The sequence below is a fragment of the Sphaerodactylus townsendi genome, linkage group LG04 (genome assembly GCF_021028975.2).
Source record: "Sphaerodactylus townsendi isolate TG3544 linkage group LG04, MPM_Stown_v2.3, whole genome shotgun sequence".
Lineage (NCBI taxonomy): Eukaryota > Metazoa > Chordata > Lepidosauria > Squamata > Sphaerodactylidae > Sphaerodactylus > Sphaerodactylus townsendi.
Window position 1 is genome coordinate 26,557,263 of NC_059428.1, and position 18,339 is coordinate 26,575,601.

At 44.7% G+C, this 18,339-nt stretch overlaps 1 protein-coding gene across 1 annotated transcript; it reads right to left on the reverse strand.

Annotated features, from left to right (window-relative positions):
- Positions 1 to 345: 345 nt before the first annotated feature.
- On the reverse strand, positions 346 to 13,725 carry POGLUT3 (protein O-glucosyltransferase 3). Its single transcript, XM_048494037.1, is given in 4 exon segments — positions 346 to 471; positions 2,549 to 2,604; positions 6,291 to 6,488; positions 13,476 to 13,725. Coding segments are annotated over 4 exon segments (630 nt in total).
- Between the last annotated feature and the right edge of the window lie 4,614 nt (positions 13,726 to 18,339).

Sequence of the window (18,339 nt, forward strand, 5' to 3'; positions counted from 1 at the left end):
GATAATCTTTATGACCTACAATGAAGGACTGTTTGTAAAGGCCTTTCAGATAAGCGGTATGCAAAGCACTCTGACTGAAAGCCTGCTAAATGTTATTGCAACAGACTATGGTCACAAAAGCTGTACATAAATACAGAAGAACTCAGAAGATGGCTTGATTAAGAATACACTGTTAAAAATTCCCACTTTCAATTTATGAAGGCACATGTAGCAACATGAAGGGGGGTGGGGGAAGCGTGAGAGAAAAGTGTCTAAACAATGTCCCAGCTTTCGCAGCTTAAATGTCCCCCAATGCCTTTCATCGCTTGTGCAACAGACAATGCTCAATTCCCATTTGGCAGCGACTTATAGCTCGTCCCTTGAAGGTTTTCTCCCGTAGCAGTCGCAGATTGAAGTCCTGTCATCTGGATGAGGCGCAAATTCCATTCCGTCCTGAATTTCAGGTTTGTTGGCTTGGTGTTTGGCATATTTCTAAAACATGTACATCATGTTTAAAGGAACTGAAACGGCATCAGGCTCTTTGCTCTAAACACTGTTGTGATGATGTAAGAAATAACCCTTACTGGGCATGCCTGCTGCACCCAACTGGATTAACACATGCAAGCTTTCTGATTGTGTTTTTAAGTACTATTTTCAGTGCAGTCTAACAATGTCCTGTGATGCATGCTGTGATGCATTGCCTGAGTTCTCTCTCATGCACTTGCTCATATTCAAGAGGTTGTGGCTTTCTTGCAAGCATTCTGGACTTGTGTTCAGTCTGATGTCAAATCAATGCCAAGTATACCGATTTTCAAAGATAATAAGTTGTAACCAAAGCTATGTATTCAGAGCTCTTCAGTTAATTCTGTTAGGTTTTCTAAAATTCCTCTACCCAGTTGTTCTCCCATTCAAAAACAGACTTCCTGAAGAGAAAATTACTATGCCAAAGAAGCTGACCTCTCCCTGATGTGCTAGTTTTATTTATGCTATGTTTTAGACACATGATGATGTTCTCTGTATATGAGGGAATATTAACAATGCATATTACCTCTCTATCCTTCCAGCCCATTGCTAATGCAAGGGGGGAGCAGTCAAACGGAAAAGGTTGGCGACCATTGAAAATAGATCAGAATGTACAAAATTATAGAATACTGTTAAAAACAGATATCTCCTCTTTACAAAAAGAAATTAAGTTAAAGGTTAAGGGAGATTAAGGGAAAGAGTATTAAATTTTGAAATGTTTATGATTTGAGAATATTTGATTTTGACTTTGTGAAAGCTTAGTTGGAAGTCTGAAAAAAAATTAAGGATTATATAATAATAATTTAATATAAGCGTAAGATATTAAGTCTACCTATGTTGTAGGCGGCTTTTCATACTTTGTTAAAGATAGAAATATTGATATTGTTTTTTTATTTTTGTGTGGGGTTTTTTGGGTATGGATTATTTGTTTTCATTGCCATTGTTTTAATAAAGATCTTTTTAAAATTAAAAAAGTAGTATTTGGATGGGAGATCACCAAAGGACTGCTATGGTCATGACATGGAGTCGGGCAATGGCCAACCTCCTCCAAACATCTCTTGCTTTGAAAACTCTAGGGCAGTGATGGTGAACCTTTTGGAGACTGAGTGTCCAAACAACAACCCAAAAACCCACGTATTTATCACAAAGTGCCAACACGGCAATTTGACCTGAACACTGAGGTTTTAGTTTAGAAAAAAACAACTCATACGTTAACATCTTTTGTCTTAAAAGAAAAACACAATAACAGAGCTGAGGCAACGGCCCGCGTGCCCAGAGAGAGGGCTCTGAGTGCATAGGTTCGCCACCACTGCTCTAGGGGGTTGCCATAAGCCAGCTACGACTTCATGGGTACATACAAATGGAAGGGAGAAAGTTAAAAAGTTAGACTAACTTGGAAGACTTTAAAATTGTAGCAATAAGAAGAAGAGTTTGGATTTATATCCCCCCTTTCTCTCCTGTAGGAGACTCAAAGGGGCTTACAATCTCCTTGCCCTTCCCCCCTCACAACAAACACCCTGTGAGGTGGGTGGGGCTGAGAGAGCTCCAAAAAGCTGTGACTAGCCCAAGGTCACCCAGCTGGCATGTGTGGGAGTGTACAGGCTAATCTGAATTCCCCAGATAAGCCTCCGCATCTCAAGTGGCAGAGCTGGGAATCAAACCTGGTTCCTCCAGATCAGAGTGCACTTGCTCTTAGCCACTGCTCTTAGCCACTACGCCACTGCTGCTCCATTATTATAGAACAGTATTCTATAATAAAAACCAGTAGTAATAGTCTTGCTGTTTTCCTGACTTTCCTTAGCAATTTTCCTGGCCTTCCTGTCATTTTGTTGAGAAATGGGAAAGAAGCAAAGAATTAAGATATAGCCATCTATCCCTGTAGGCCAAGCTGTTCCCCCTCGTGTGTGTGTGGGGGGGGGGGGGCTGCATTCAGAGCTAGGGAATACTCAGATTTTTCAGCACAAGTTGCTGTGGGCAGCTACTGGATGTCACAATGAAGCTGCACAAGTCTGCTCATCACAAGATCCTGCAATAATAGTTTTCAGACTTTTCCAACTACGCTCAGCAGTTTCAAGGCTTCAGTAACTTTGGCAGCCCCCAGAGCTATCGGTAGCATTTGGGCACAATTAAGGAGGGCGATTTCATATTGTTTTTGGAAAGCCATCCTCATTCTTTTTTCTCCAAACTGCAGGGGAATGCACAAACAAGTCTGACATCTCTCCAACAAATGTGGTTACTCAGAATACAGAGCTGTTATTGTCCTCTCTCACCCATGCTGTCATTCCCTATTTACGTGCCAAGGGCTGTAGTTTCCTTAAGGCCACAAGGAGACACATCCTTGCTGATATAAGGAAACACAGTTTAGAAGTTGTAGAATATGCCAAATTATGGGTCTATTTGTGCTTAACTAGTTCCAAAATTTTTGTGATTAATTGAGATTAGGAATTTCTGGAGCTGGAATATTTTTTTAAATAACTGCAAATGCCTCTGCCTTTCTTTAATTTCAGAGTTAAATACACAGCTAGGGTTGACAGAGAGAGCACTCAATCTGGAGACTCATTTGGCAGATGTGACTGCAATCAGAAAGAGGATCTTCATGTGAAGCCACTCCAGATGTATGTTCTGTAATGGTTCAAATGGGGCAGACGTGAGTGCTGACAGAACCTTGGGTAGTCTCCAGGCAGGGAATCTGTCCAATTATGTTGGATCAAGTTGAGTGGCGCCCTTGAGGAACCTGTGAACCAGGGGGTGTCTAGATATGGCAGACCCCTAAAATGTGGTAGTACAGTAACAATGTGATAGTACAGTAAAATGTGGTAGTACAGTAAAATGTGGTAGTACAGTAACGCTACTCGTCTCGAGAGTGGCCACCTTAAGGCTCTGTTTTCTACCATCTTGCAAGAATTCCAGCACCGAGGGGATGTTAAGTTTCAAGGGGTCCTTTTTTTTCCTCTTACACCATCTGGTAAATGCTTTCTAGGTGCAACTGTATATGCAGGTGGTAGTCAGTCATCTGAATGCTAGTATCAGGGCTATAACTCCCTTGGGCTGGCATTTGGCCCATCAATTTGTGCTTTCCAACTTCCACACAGTCAACTGAAACCATTGAGGACTGGGATATTGTACTGGTCCCGGCACTAGCAGATTTTCTTCCAAGGGTAGGTAGAGGGGAAGTACAACTGACATCTCACTGAGTGTCAAAAACCAAGGGCATCTTGGCCAGTATGAAACTATCATGATGACAAGGGCTAAAGCTCCCTGATTCTGCGAAGTAGGTGAGGTAGAACAAGAATTGGTGGAAACACGGATGATAGAACTTGTAGTATGTGAGTTGAGCCTTGGTGGATTCTGATCAGTGATTAAAGTATCTGGTGTAGAATCTTTCTAACTGGTGGTTGGTCAGAGATGCGAACAGGTCCACTAGCAGGTTGCCCATCATCCTCATTCAAGTTGGAATACAGAGCTCTTTAAAGACCATTCTGAATCCTAGCTGTTCCTGGCTTAACCAGTGTGCCTGGATATTTAAGGTCTCCTTGATGTGTTCTGCTCGAATTGAGGCCAGGTTGGATTCTACCTGGAAGAGAATCTTTAGTACTTCCAAGTGTAACTGTGTGAACCAAGATCCCCCTTGATTGTTCAAATGCATCTTTGCCACTACATTGTCAGTCCAAATCAGCATGTAGCAGCCCTGGTTCTTTGACTTGAACGAAAGTAGAGATGGTAGATCGGGAACTTGGACTCCCTTGTTGACCGTGATTCTAGAATTGGGTGGCCCTCCAGTATTGCACCCCAACCTGTAAGACTGGTGGCATGCATCTATAAATATCTGCAGTTAGGATGGGATATGGTGTATCTTGACTTGGTGCAGGTTGTTCAGACGAGTCCACCACAGCAGGCTGGAATGCACTTTACATTATGATACTGTTGGGAGTTTAGAAACCTCCTTCTTGTGTTATATGTGATTATGCATCAATACTCTATCTAGATTCAACCTTAGTCATTTACAGTGCAATCATAAACAGAGTTACCACCTTCTGAGCCCTATAAACATGACCACATCATTTGCTAAATAAACTCTAGAGGATCTTAAATATGAATGCAGAGTAAGTTACACAAGATTAAGAATTCTCGGTCTTGGTCATGTCTAGCTGGTAAGGGCATAACAGTGTCTGCAGGGGCCTGGAGTGTAATCTTCCCCATTGGATCGCATCTATGGTTGATAGCATGAGGCCTGCCAATTTGGCAAGTTGCAACAGGGAGTGAGAGTTGCTCCAAGCATCTTGGCCTACCATGCCCTTGATCTTCTGAACTATGGTCTCCAGTAGAAACAGCGCCCGTCATGATGAGTTTATGATGAAGCCCAGATGTTCCAGGCATTGGTTTGGGGCAACTTTTGGATAAGTTGATGAGGAAACTGTTCCTACAATACTAGAATAGAGGTCTGGGTATCTCTGTCATCCAGATACAGGTGTATGTGAACTCCCATCTCCCTGAGATAAGTGATAAATTCTAGAAGCACCTTGGAGAAGACGCAGGGGGTAGTTGAGAGCCCAAAGGATAAGCCTCAAAACTGGAAGTGACTTTTGTCAGCAAAAAATATCAGATATTTCCTGTGAGCATGCAGGATGGGAATGTGCAGATAAGCTTCAGTCAAATCCAGAGAAGGCATAAAGTCATCGGGTTGTAAGGCCTCTGTAATCGAACGTAGTGATTCCATTTGGAATTTCCTCAATTTGATGAATTTACTGTGGAGTTTTCAATCTAAGATGGCTCTCAAGTTCCCATTCTTTTGGGGGACTGTGAAAAATATGGAATAAATTCCCAGACGTTCTTCTCCTGGTGGTACCTCCTCTATTGCCTGAATGTCCTAAAGGGGTTGAATGGCCATGTGAGTTCTGAGCTGCTTGGCTTTGGCCTTTGAAGTGGGAGAGGAAATGAATCTCTGGGAGGGGGATCCTGGATAACCCTTGGAGACAGTCTCGAAGACGCAGGTTTCAGTCTGGTGTTAGGACCAAATCTGCTGGAAATGAAGAAGTTCCTCCCCCTGCCAATTTGAGGATGAATATAGTCACACCTTGGAATTTTTGGGGTCATGGTTGGATTTGTCAGACTTGCTGGAGTTGCTGAACGGCTTGGCGATGATGAAAGGAATGACTAGATGCATTGTTCCCCCAAGCAGCCTTTCTGGTATCTCTCAGGAACCTAGGCAGAGCTCTCTGAGAAAATAAGAGGGTGGCATCAGTCACTAACAGATTAAAAAATAAGGCCAATGCTGATGGTGCAAGTGAAGTAAAAACTACTTGGGAAAGTGATAAATGGAGCATTCCCCATTGGCGTTGGCCTTGTTTTTTTTATCTCCCTGTTCATGAAGGCCATCTTTCCCCCTCTGGCCCTTGAAGCTGCCTGCAATTTATGTGAAACTGCATCTGGCATGACATCACTAGATATGGTCTGCTCAGATGTCAAGTTTCCAAAGTTTGGATGGCTGAAAACAAACCTGTTTATGCATCCTCCCTCCCCCATCTTCTCACATGCTTAGACTCAACAACTTCTTGTTGAGGAGAAATAACACTTTTCTTTCACATCTGAATTGGCAGATGTTCCCCTGGCGTTGCAGAATCCTAAATTGTGGTTGGCCCCATTGTACCAATTTGGCTATCTGTGTAGGAACAACCCCTTGGCTATTGGATATAGTGACACTGATACTGTGAATAAGCGAACAACGGTAGACCTTTCTTGCCAATGTCAGCAAAATTTCATCAGAGAACATTTTGAAATCTGGGTACTACCAAGGACACTGTAATGAACAATGGCTCCCGTTCTTTGGCCAAACCTTGGAGGAACTTCCTTAAACATCTGCTGGAGATGAATACTTAGAAATGCAATGAAGTCCTTCATAACCTGAGGTTCCTGAGGACACAAAAGACTTTTCTCTCAAGCCTCAGCATCTTCTTCTGAGCAGTTACAACATTCATGATAAACAGGACCTGAAAAGAATAAAGCACTACAAACACATGCCATCTGGGATAAAGATACAATCCTGAGCCCACCCCCCACCCCTGCTGCTAAGGTAGTCTTTGGGACACTAAAATAATTTTCCAGGTAAAGCTTCAAGTCATTTTGACTACACTGTGTGCTGCCTGATAATAACAACAGAAATATGGATCCTTTGCTCCCGAGTCCTGCAATGTAACTACACTGGCTTTCACCTACCTCACTGGACTGTTGTGAGGATAAAATGGAGGAGGTAAGAATCCTGTTTTAACCTGGTTTTTCAATTTGCATGGTTGCCCGTTTTTTGAAGGAATCCAGTGAAGGCCAGGAGGAAATGCTCCAGGTTGTTTTGCACGAGCCCGGAACTTCTGTATTTACATTGCAAGCGAATCTGAGCATGCCCGGTGTCCCGCGTTCTGATTGGCTGGTGTTTTTGAGTGGCAGCTTGAATGAACATCAGGCGGGGTGATCAGGTGACTGGGTAGGAAAAATAAACTGGCTCTGCTCCCGATTGGTGTTTGCACAGTAGCAGGCTCAGCCCACAATTTTTGAAAAGAATCACCAAACTGGCGGTTTTTTTAATACCCTGGGATGAGGGAAATATCGTGGGGCAAACCTGCTTTAGGACCAGGAACTGTGCAGAATTCTTGTACGGGGTACGGAACAGGGTATTTCTCTTGCTCAACCCAGGATATTTTGACCGTGAGGAAACAGCTAAAGAGTGCCGTATTATCAAGTCTATTTATGTTTTTTTGCAAGTCCATGAAAGAGCAGAAAATCACAGAATTTAGTGCTGATAGCTAAATACTACAACCAGTACCAACCTTATAAGTGGATTGGTCCTATAGTAATTCAGGTAACTGAAATAGTGAGAGTGTGCTATGCTATCATTTCAGTGGAAATAAAGCAAGGATAGCAAGAAGAAATCCTAAAAGGATATAAGAATACTTGCAGATTGACAAACACAGTCAGCAGTTCCAGCAATATAAATGTTGTAAGTTTGGCTGCAAGTCAAGTTTTGCATTGCCGGTACAGATGAGGAACAGGAAGATCGAACAGGATGACTTTAAGGATTGAAGCTACAGAAATGAGATAAAAATTAATGAAACAAACCTTGGAGTTCAACTACAGTAAAACTCCTACGGCAGATAAGGCAAACAGAAGCAACCTACGTTAATCTGTTTGCTAGTTGTCACTGATACATGAAATCCTAACAATGAAAATGAATGAAAACATTTAAATGCACGTAATGAAATGTCACAGAAGGCAGCTGTGCTAAAGGCAACCCAAAAAATAAAAGAACAATCAGTCCATAGACCAGCTTCAGGAACTCAGAACGTTATTGATGTTAGAACAGATTAAACACTTTATAGCTTTTTCACTGTTATTAATCTGATCAGTTTGTAGCACTGATTGTAATGCCACTAGCTATGATGTAGGTGCAAAGCTATGATGTAGGTGCAGAGACGGCATTGCTGAGGTGTAAAGACCAATCTTCCAGCCAGTGCAAACTCATCTGTTGGGGTATCAAGAAAGAATCCATTTTGTTTTCTTTAAGGCCTAGTGAGAAATCTCTTTTTCCTTTCTCATGAGCTCAATGGGTTCAGAAAGCAGAGGCATTTAATTAAGAACAGTGTGCTATCTCTCCAAGGGCATAGCGCTTGTGAGAAGGAATGCAGTCATTTTCATTCATTTTGACCAGCTAGAATTGGTCAGCTGGAGAGAATAATGGGAAAGGTTGCATTTCAGGAGGAAGGGTTGATTTCATCTAGAACTTTCTGATCACGGCAAGACCCTGATTGGATAATCAATGATCACTTGATGTGGCCAACCTAAATCATGAATTAGTTCTAACAGTATTAGCAGTTACTTCCCTTTATTTTGTTCTGCTTTGCTGTCCACTCTGCCTGAAACGCTATTGGAACGCAGGACACGTACTAAAGATATCTAGTACCTTTTTGCCTGCAAGTGTTTATTTTGGGTATATAGACTTTAGTTTTGGTTGGTTTTTTGCGTAACTGTATTGCACCTTAATTCTGTTCTTACTGTTATATTTCTAAACCAATGTTTTACTTCCTTTCTTTAATAAAATTAAATATAAATAAATTAAATATAAATAAATTAAATATAAATAAATAAATTAAATATAAATAAATTAAATATAAATATAAATAAATAAATTAAATAAATTTTGTGTTTGGAGTTCAGGTTCAGAGCCCACGGCTCAATGTTGCGATCACCCCAAAGGCTGGGCCAGGTCTTTGACAAGGGGCAATCTTATCTCTTGCTCTGTCTACAAACTCCCTGGACTGGTAAAAAAATCACAAGCAGCATGTAGGTGTTGTGCCTTCGTACTGTTGTTTGTACTGAACATCAAAACAACAACAACAACAACAACAACCCACCATTGTCCTTGCAGAAAGGGGGAAAGTACCAGCTCCCACCCAGATTCTTGTCCGTTTCAGAAGTGGCCAGACTGGAGAGAAGCACCGTCATTTTGACAGTCACAGTAAAATACTTTGGCAAAGGCTTTTATGACCAGAACTAGCTGTTGTGGGTTTTCTGGGCTACATGATCATGGTATGGTAATCTTTGCTCCTACCATTTTGCCTGCATCTGAGCCTGGCATCTTCAGAGGCCTGTCGTGGTGAGATGCGTTTCTCTCCATGACACAGAGAGAAACCCATCTTACTGTAACATATACCTGAAGATGCCAGGCATGGGTGCAGGCGAAACATTCGGAGCAAAAACTACCAAACCAAAGCCACACAGCCCAGAAAATCCACAACAACCAGCCACAGTAAACTGCAATATGAGCCAAGAAAAAAAGTATAAATTGGGTAACACAACTGAGAAATGCATGTAATGTTTGGAATGACTGATGTTGCAAGTGTATGTTTGTTCCTCCTGTTTTTAAAAAACAATGTATGATTTCTTTAATGTAATTCTTCAGATGCTTACTGCTTGGGTGACCTGGCAAAGAGGGCTAGCTCTCCGATTGCAGGTGAGTCAGGCCTGGTTTCTTCCTCTCCTTCTGATGACACGTCACACCGCCTTAGGAGTTGGCAGGCTATTAGTTGCCTTGTCATTTTCAGTTTTCATCTTGAATTCCGTTTTGAAAAGATCTAAAGAATATTGCTCCTCTTTTGCTTTCAGCCAACCATCTTATCAACCCTTTTTAATTTTGTAAAAAATGTTTTCCTTCTGCTGCTCTGACTGGGAGAAAATGAGAACAACAGAAGCCACTCTGAGTTCCCACTGGGCAGAAAGGCAGGGTGAAAATGGAGTAAATAAACTGCATTTAACACTGAGCATCTTGCTCTAAGCCTCTGACGAATGAAATAAGAGTTTGAAACGAAATGAAGAAGAAAGAACCGCTCGGTAGGACCATAGAGATAAGCTAAAATATGCTTTAGTAGAGTCTGAACATAGTGTCAGAGAGTAGCCTTATTGAGACTGAAAGAAGCAATAGTACGCCTGCTCTGAGGCCCTTTCCGCACAGCAAATGTATAGTGGGTTTCAGTTGGGATAAAGGAACCTGTTTTCGCGTTCGAATGCATCCGTGCAAGCAGCGATTGGAGGCCACGGAAAAAATGCAGGTTGCTGTCACGCCTTCGCATGGAGGCAAGCAGCAATTGGAACCCATGGGAAAAAATATGGGTTGCTGTCATATAGAGGCGTGTCTATTTTCTTATTTACCTCCAGCCATTGGATAGCTACGCAAGCATGCACAAATGACCCCCCCCGCCCCAGCCATGTTGACATCTCACAATACCACGATACGACCATTAGCATCTGCATGGCTACATAGATGTAAGCCGGGAAATTTAAAAAAAGGAAAGTGTAGCCGAATAAAGCATCTCTTGCCCAGCTGTTCGCTTGCAAATGGCTGCAACCTGGGATTTTTCAAAAGACTCGCAGATAGAATTCTTGAAAAACCCAGTTTGGGGGAAATAACATGGGGCGGAATCTGTGCAAAGTCCCCCCCCAAAAAACAGTTTTTTTAACCATCCTTAACCCATGCTTATTGGCCTGTGTGGAACGGACCTTAAAGAAGCCATCTTTATATTCAATGGAGTAGCCCCAGTGTGGTGTCCTTGTCTGTCATCCTGAAGATCAAGGGATAAAATGGTGCCCCATCTGTGTCCGTAAAGAGTTATGGCTGATTGTGCTTTTCAGTTTGGTATCAGAATTTCAGTAAGGCTGCTGCATCAGGTACCTTCTCACCACAGATTCAAGTCCAGTAGCATCTGTTGGATATTATCAACCAGTCAAATAACACCTGTTGGACATTATCAACCATTCCTTTGAACAGGGAGTGTTCACGGGGAGGCTGAAAGAGGCAATAGTACGCCCGTCCTTAAAAAGGTTATCTTTAGATCTGATGGATCTGGCCAACTACCACCCGATTTCAAATGTGTCGTTTCTGGGAAAGGTGGTTGAGAAGGTGGTTTTGAAACAGCTTCAGGCATTTCTGGAGGACGCATTGGTACTGGATCCCTTCCAGTCCAACTTCTATCTTGGCCATGGGATAGAGAATGTGCTGGTTGCCATCACAGATGAGCTCCAATTACAATTGGACCAAGGCAGGTCAGCACTGCTGATGTTATTAGATCTCACTACAGCTTTTTACATGGTCGATCACGACCTTTTGACCCACAGCCTGACCAATGCTGGGATACAGGGTATGATATTGAAATGGCTGACCTTGTTCTCTAAACTTGGGGACAGCAGGTGTCACTTGGGGGCGGGCAGGGGAAAGGAGATGTCTCGATGGTATCCACTTATTTGTGGAGTGCTGCAGAGGGCTCTTCTCTCCCCAGTGTTTGATATCTACATGCAGACCCTGGTACAGTTGGTTTGGAGCTTTGGGCTAGGTTGCCCTCAGTAAACAGATGACACGCAGCTTGTTCTGCTGATGGAAGGCTATGTGGCCGCTGCTCCCAATGCACTAGCACAGTGTTTGGAAGCCAAAGGCTGAGGTGCAATCAATCGAAGACATAGGCCCTATGACTGGGCTGGGGGTGGTGCTGGTGGAGGACCTTCAACTGCTTTGATATGACAGAATTGCTTTACAATTTGCCTCATTTGTCAAGAGCCTAGGTGTGACCTTGGAGTCCTCCCTTTCTATGGAGGATCAGGTTACACAGACGGTGAAAGTGGCCTTTCCTCATCTTTGGCAGGCCAGGCAGTTTGCCCCCTACAGTGATCTACAAGATGGCCACCTCCAGGCTAGACTACTGCAACTCGATCTACATGGACCTGTTCTTGACTCTGATCTTGAAGCTAAAGCTGGTTCAACATGTGGTAGCAAGGCTCCTCACTGGTGCAACAGTGAGGAAGCATATCAGTCCCATCTTAAGCTGGCTGCATTGGTTGCCGATTGAGTTCTGGATTAGGTTCAGGGTGTTAGTCTTGACTTTTAAGGCCTAGAGTAGTCTGGGACCTTCATATCTTATGAACAGCATTTCCCCATGTTGCCCAGAGAGAGCTCTATGCCCAGGGAGAGCTCTATGGAAATCTGCTGGTTGTCCCTGTCCCAAAGGACATTCGGTTGGCCTCAACCAAACCAGGACTTTCTCAGCCCTGGCTCCAGTTTGGTGAAACTGTAAGCTTTTACCAGGGCTCTGTGGGATCTCAGTCAGTTCCACAGAACCTCTAAAACAGGGATGTTCCACCCTATAGCATCTTACCGGCCTCCCAATCATTAACCACCAACTTACCATGGAGTATGACTGCTAACTGAGGAAAATCTCTTAGCGGGATACATGTACTACCAGCACTCTCCCTCATCTGGCATTTTTGTCTTAATATGATGTTTCACACCATCTGTATATATTTTTAGCGTTTTTAGTATCTATTTCAATGTATATTATCCTATTTGTTGCCAGCTGCCCCGAGCCTGAGTGCGGTCAGGGATTGGCGGGATACAAATATAATATAATAAAATCAATTAAATCAGTTGTGTTCACAGATGCCATGAAATCAGTGGTGGGATCCAAAAATTTTAGTAACAGGTTCCCATGATGGTGGGATTCAAACTGTGGCGTAGCACCAATGGGGCTGGGCAGGGCACAATGGGGGCGTGACTGGGCATTCCGGGGGCGGGGCATTCCTGGGCGGGGCTGTGGCAAGGACGCAGCCACTGCGCAAGTTCTTGGGCGGGAAACGAATGCACGCAGGCGCAGGCTGCCACGCACGCCGATGCACCTCCTGCTAGACTGCTTCAAGTTCTGCGCGCTACTGCTGAGAGGAGGGGTGTAACTAAGGCAAAAATCACGTGGCAAAATCACCAATTAGTAACCTCCTCTTGGCACACACAAATAATTAGTAACCTACTCTCGGGAACCTGTGAGAACCTGCTGGATCCCACCTTTGCATGAAATTGATCATTACTCTATATTCTTGGTACTAATCTTAAAAGTAGCAGTGGGTTCAATTTAATACTGGAAGGACAAAACTCCACTCTCTGGTGGGACTGCTACTGATTTGGTAGGTCTGTCCACAGTTCCTGCCAAGAGCACCTTGACTGGGTCTTACTTCAGACTTTTCTCCTTGAACCTGCCTGTTTCTGCTTGCCCTGCGAACTTCAGTTTGAAGGCGTTTGAGTGTGTTTGTTTAGCCTCAGTTCCTTTCTTTTCTCTGGTATCCCTATACTTCATCCTACCAAGACTTGTTTTGCTGGTCCTAACACCTCAGAGGGAAGACAAAACAAATACAACATGTCCTGTCTAGTCCTCCAAGATATTATAAAAGAACAGTCGGCCACTGGTATACCAAGGAAACTAATTTAATTCTAGTAAGAAATGAAGAGTAGCTATTTTCCATCAGACTACCAGTCTGTCTTGTTAGCATGTTATTTTTCCCAGAGGCCAACTGGTGCTCCCAGATAGCCTGTGAAGTGGTAATAGAGGCCAAAGGAGCCCTAAAATATGAAGCATTATTTAGCTATCCTTCAAACATGTGGAGCGTGAAGTTGCGCCTGTTGGGCCCAACGGCTCGGATGAAGAAATGCCTCCCGGGCAGGGTGAGCTTGGCTCGCAAGTCAGGTCCCCAAACCAGGCTCCTTTCTCTATTGACCATAGCAGGGAGAGGCTCTGCAGGTGCCTGCGAGAGAAAAGGCAGAACCAAGGAGGCAGCTCTCAGCACAAGTCTCCAAGGCCTTCTCTGAAGCGGGAACAGCCAGCTATGCTCTGTCCTCCGCTTGCCAGGGGGCAACGGCAACAACATGGCATAGAGATCAGATCCCTCCCGGCTGAGGGAATGCCTGCAAACGTTTCTACTCTCTTCATAGTTTTGTAGGCTGTGGGAGGGGGTAGTGAAGGTCAAGGAGGCTGGATGTGATTGGGCAAGGCGATAACCGTGAGGGGTGGCAGCAGGCTCTTTCCTCTCCAAAAAGCACAGGCGAGGACATTGAAGAGAGTCCTAAGAGGTTGGTGCAGATGCCAGCCCCACACCCCAATATTTGACGGTGGACTTCCATTCACTATTATATGATGTGTTCAGGGCTCGCATGCTGGAAGACAGGTGGCAGTGAAGGAAGCTCTGAGAACAGAAAATAATCAGGCATAAAGATAGATTTCTAGGGGATGCTGTCGTCCCTACAGATTTATGCTGGAGTAAAAACTTGTTTGTCTTCATGGGGGCACAAGACTCTTGTTTATTTTGCTAACATGGCTACGTAGTCCTCTGGTGTGGCAAGAAGCAAAGGCAGATTTAAAAGGGGTCAGTCTGTGAGCATCTGAAGGACAACTTGGTGATCTGAATCAGCGTCAAATCAAATCAGCCTTTATTACAGTCATAGGCCAGCTCAAAAGTCAACATGAACCAACCTCGTTTCAGTCTTTGCCTGAGGGCTGAGCTTATTGGATTGTGGGACCGCAATTGATCTTGTTTACCTTGATTTTAGTGAAGTTTTTGACAGGGTTTCTCGTGATGTTCTAATTAAGTAAGCTGGAGCACTGCAGTCTAGGCTGTAGGATAGTTGGGTGAATAAGGAACTGGGTGGAAAATGGCACCCAAAGTATTTGTCAGTGGCACTTCATTTGATTGGAGGGAGGTGTCTATTGGGGTGCCTCAGGGTTAGTTCTGGGCCTGATACTTTTCAATATTTTTAAAAATGATCTGGATGAGGAGGTGGAAGTTTAAAGTTGCAGATGACACCAAATTGGAGTGATTAGCAAACATCCCATACTATCGAGACAGAATCCAGTGAGATCTGAATACACTGCAAAAGTGGGCCATGTGAACAAGATGCAGTTCAGCAAGGATAACTGAAGTGTGTCAGGTCAGCAATGGAAATGCCCTTCAGGAGCAAAGCGGCTGGTGTGTGTCAACAAACCAGCAAAGCCAGGAAAGCACAAGACGACAGATGTCTCTTCTACAGAAGGGCTTTATTATTTTGCAGTTGTCTCTGGCAAAGTGCTTCGCCAACAACCGAGTGTCACTAGTACACACAGCAGACCACACTCTGTCCAACTATATACAAATGTAGACCAATCAGGTAATGGATTCTTATCTGTTTATCAATGCACATGGAGCTGAGTCAGCCTTTTTCAAGGCTGTACAAATGTCAAATAGATTTTTGTCCATCAGGACTTGACAGCTCCTGACAAAGCGTTCCACATTTGGGTAACGAAAATGAGAAATCTCCTTCTGTGGAGTTTTTTTAAACAGAGGCTGGATGGCCATCTGTCATGGGTGCTTTGATTGTGTATTCCTGCATGGCAGGGGGTTCGACCTGATGCCCCTTGTGGTCTCTTCCAACTCTATGATTCTATGGCAGGGGTTGGCAACCTTTACCACCCAAAGAGCCATTTGGACCCGTTTTCCATGGCCCTGAAGATCTACCGACCTGGAGAGGTGGCTCTGCTCCGGTTTGGCCCCTCCACTCACCTTTCCTTCCAGCCCTGGGAGGTGGAGGCGCCGGGCAGGGAAACCCCCTCTGTCCGATGGAGCAGGCAGCCGTGTGCTCCGTGGGGCAGAGGGGGGATGGTGGCCATGGCCTGCCCAGTGCTGCCACATCTCGCACTGCAGGAGGCAGCAACACCAAGCAGGGAAACCCCCTCTGCCGGATGGAGCAGGCAGCTGCGTGCTCCGTGGGGCAGAGGGGGGGATGGCGGCTGCTCTGGAGGGACATGCTCATACTACCCTTCGACCTCCAGGGGTCGGAAGGCAGCGTGGGCGTGTCCCTCCAGCCCTCTGGGGCAACGCTGCAAGGAGAGGTGAGTGGAGGGACGCGAAAAGCAGCGCCCTCACGCACAGAGCCACCTCCGGTTCAGCCCTCCACTCACCTTTCCTTCCAGCGCTGCTCTGGAGGGCTGGAGGGACATGCCCACACTACCCTCTGACCTCCAGGCCATGTGAAGCCACAGTATAAGGCTAAAAGAGCCGCATGCGGCTCCGGAGCCGCAGGTTGCAGGCCCCTGTTCTATGGGTACGGGATACACTTCTGGGTAGCAGTGTGTGTGTGTGTGTGTGTGTGTGTGTGTGTGTGATCCCTCACCGATGCCTCTTGTGTGTGTGTGTGTGTGTGTGTGTGTGTGTGTGTGTGTGTGTGTGAACAAGATCTTGGGGAACAGGTAGATTGTAAGCTGAATATGAAGAGTTAGTTTGATGCAGCAGAAAAAAAAAGCTAGTGTGGCTCTGGAATGTATCAACAGCGGCATAACATCTAAATCACCAGATCATAGTCCCACAGGCCGCACCTGGAGTACTGTGTGTAGTTCTGGAGGCCTCACTTCAAAAAGGATGTGGTCAGAATGGAACCGGTGTAGAGGAGAGCAACGAGGATGATCAGGAGATCAAGCCCTATGAGGAAAGGTTAAGGAACTTGGGAACATTTGATGAGGTTGGGGAATATGGTTACTCTCTTTAAGTATTTGAAGGCTGTCACGTAGAGAAGGGCACGGAGCTCTTGCTGTTTGCAGCAGAGGATATAACTCACAATATTAGGTTTACATGACAGGTGGAAAGGTACTTGCTGGACATTAAACAGTTTTTTTACAATAAGAGTTGTTCAGAAGTGAAATTGGCCACCTAGGGAGGCAGTGAGCTTCCCCTCAGTGGCAGTCTTTAAGCAGTGACTGGATAAACTCTTGCGCAGGATGCTTTGGTCTGATCCTGCATTGAGCAGGAAGTTGGACTACACCAGTGATGACGAACCTTTTCGAGACCGAGTGCCCAAACTGCAACCCAAAACCCACTTATTTATCGCGAAGTGCCAACACAGCAATTTAACCTGAATACTGAGGTTTTAGTTTAGAAAAAACAGTTGGCTCTGAGACGTGCGTTACTCGGGAGTAAGCTTGGTGGTAGTCGGTGGCCTTGCTTTGAAGCAACCGTGCAACTCTTACAACGGGTGAATCACGACCCTAGGAGGGTTTACTCAGAAGCAACTCCCATTGCCAGCAACCGAGCTTACTCCCAGGTAAAGGATTGTGCTTTAGTTCTTCGCATGAAAATCAGCGGGGTTTAACAGCGCTTAACAGGGTTACCTACAGTGTCTCCCCAAGACTAGGTCTTAGGTTTAATGCTAATAATCGAGCCCAGCGGCCCAGGCCAGCCTATATGTGGGGGGGGGGGGAGGACTCTGTTTGTGCGTGCCCACAGAGAGGACTCTGAGTGCCACCTCTGGCACCCGTGCCATAGGTTTGCCACCACTGGACTAGATCGTTTGCATGGCCCTTTCCAATGCTATGACCACCCCCACCCCTGCAAACACACACACTTTATGTGCGGGAGACAAACAGGAGGATCCTTTTTGTTTAATGGCAGGAGGCAGGTGCTGATTATTCCAGTACTCCTCAGAGGACTGAAACCTCCTTAGGGCCTGGCCTTGCTTTGAGTTTCTCATCCTCCTGGTTGTCATCTATGCTGCTTGAATATTCATATTTAACATTCAGTCTGAGGACTGTATATCGATTTTTTAGGATGATCTATAGCTGTTTTATTTATTTAAAACTTTTAAAATTCCACCTTTCAGAGTTGCCATTGTGGGTTTATGCCCTGGCTTGTTTTTAATGACTTTAGGGCAGGGGTAGGGAACCTGCGGCTCTCCAGATGTTCAGGAACTACAATTCCCATCAGCCCCTACCAGCATGGCCATGGATTAAAGCACAGGATTGTAAGGTGAACCCCAAAATTGTGATTTTTTTTGAAAGGCCTCTCTGCTAAGCCGAAACCTACAGAGAAAAACTTTGAAAAGCATTTTATTTTCTGAAAAGCATTCTTTTTGCAAACATGCTAAGATGCCCTGACCGCAAACTTCTTGCCTTGCAGAGACCAAGCTTATTTATATCCTGTACCGGTTAATCCAAGGCTCCGCGAGGTTTCTCTTAGAAATACTCTTTAATGTTGTGTTCTTTGTGATTCTCAGAAAAGACCACCTGCACTCTTCTCCTCCTGACCCCCCTCCCTAGGAACCTTGCTTCATGGTTATTTGACATGTAACTATCTCAAAACTTGTTGCTGAGTCCAACAAACTGATTCGCCAATTGCGTGTACCGGGAAAGCACCCAAAAAATTTAGACAGAGACATGGAGCAGGAAGAAAGGGAGGTGAAATACTGAATGTAATCATTAATTCAATGCAACTGTTGGCGGTATCATTATAAAAATGAATGTGTTAACTGGCAAAGTGGAGTCCCTGGACCCAACTAGATCTAGTTGTAAGAGCTCTGGTAATAAACTTCACTGATTTTCAACCATTTGCCTTTGCAACTGAATCGCGTGGTCTTGTGACTGACACTCAGGGAACTGAAGTTGTCCAGTTTCTAGTATGCTTACGATGGAACCCTTGGTCGAGGAGGCCGGGGTGAGGGACTTGCCCAACCAATGGACCTAG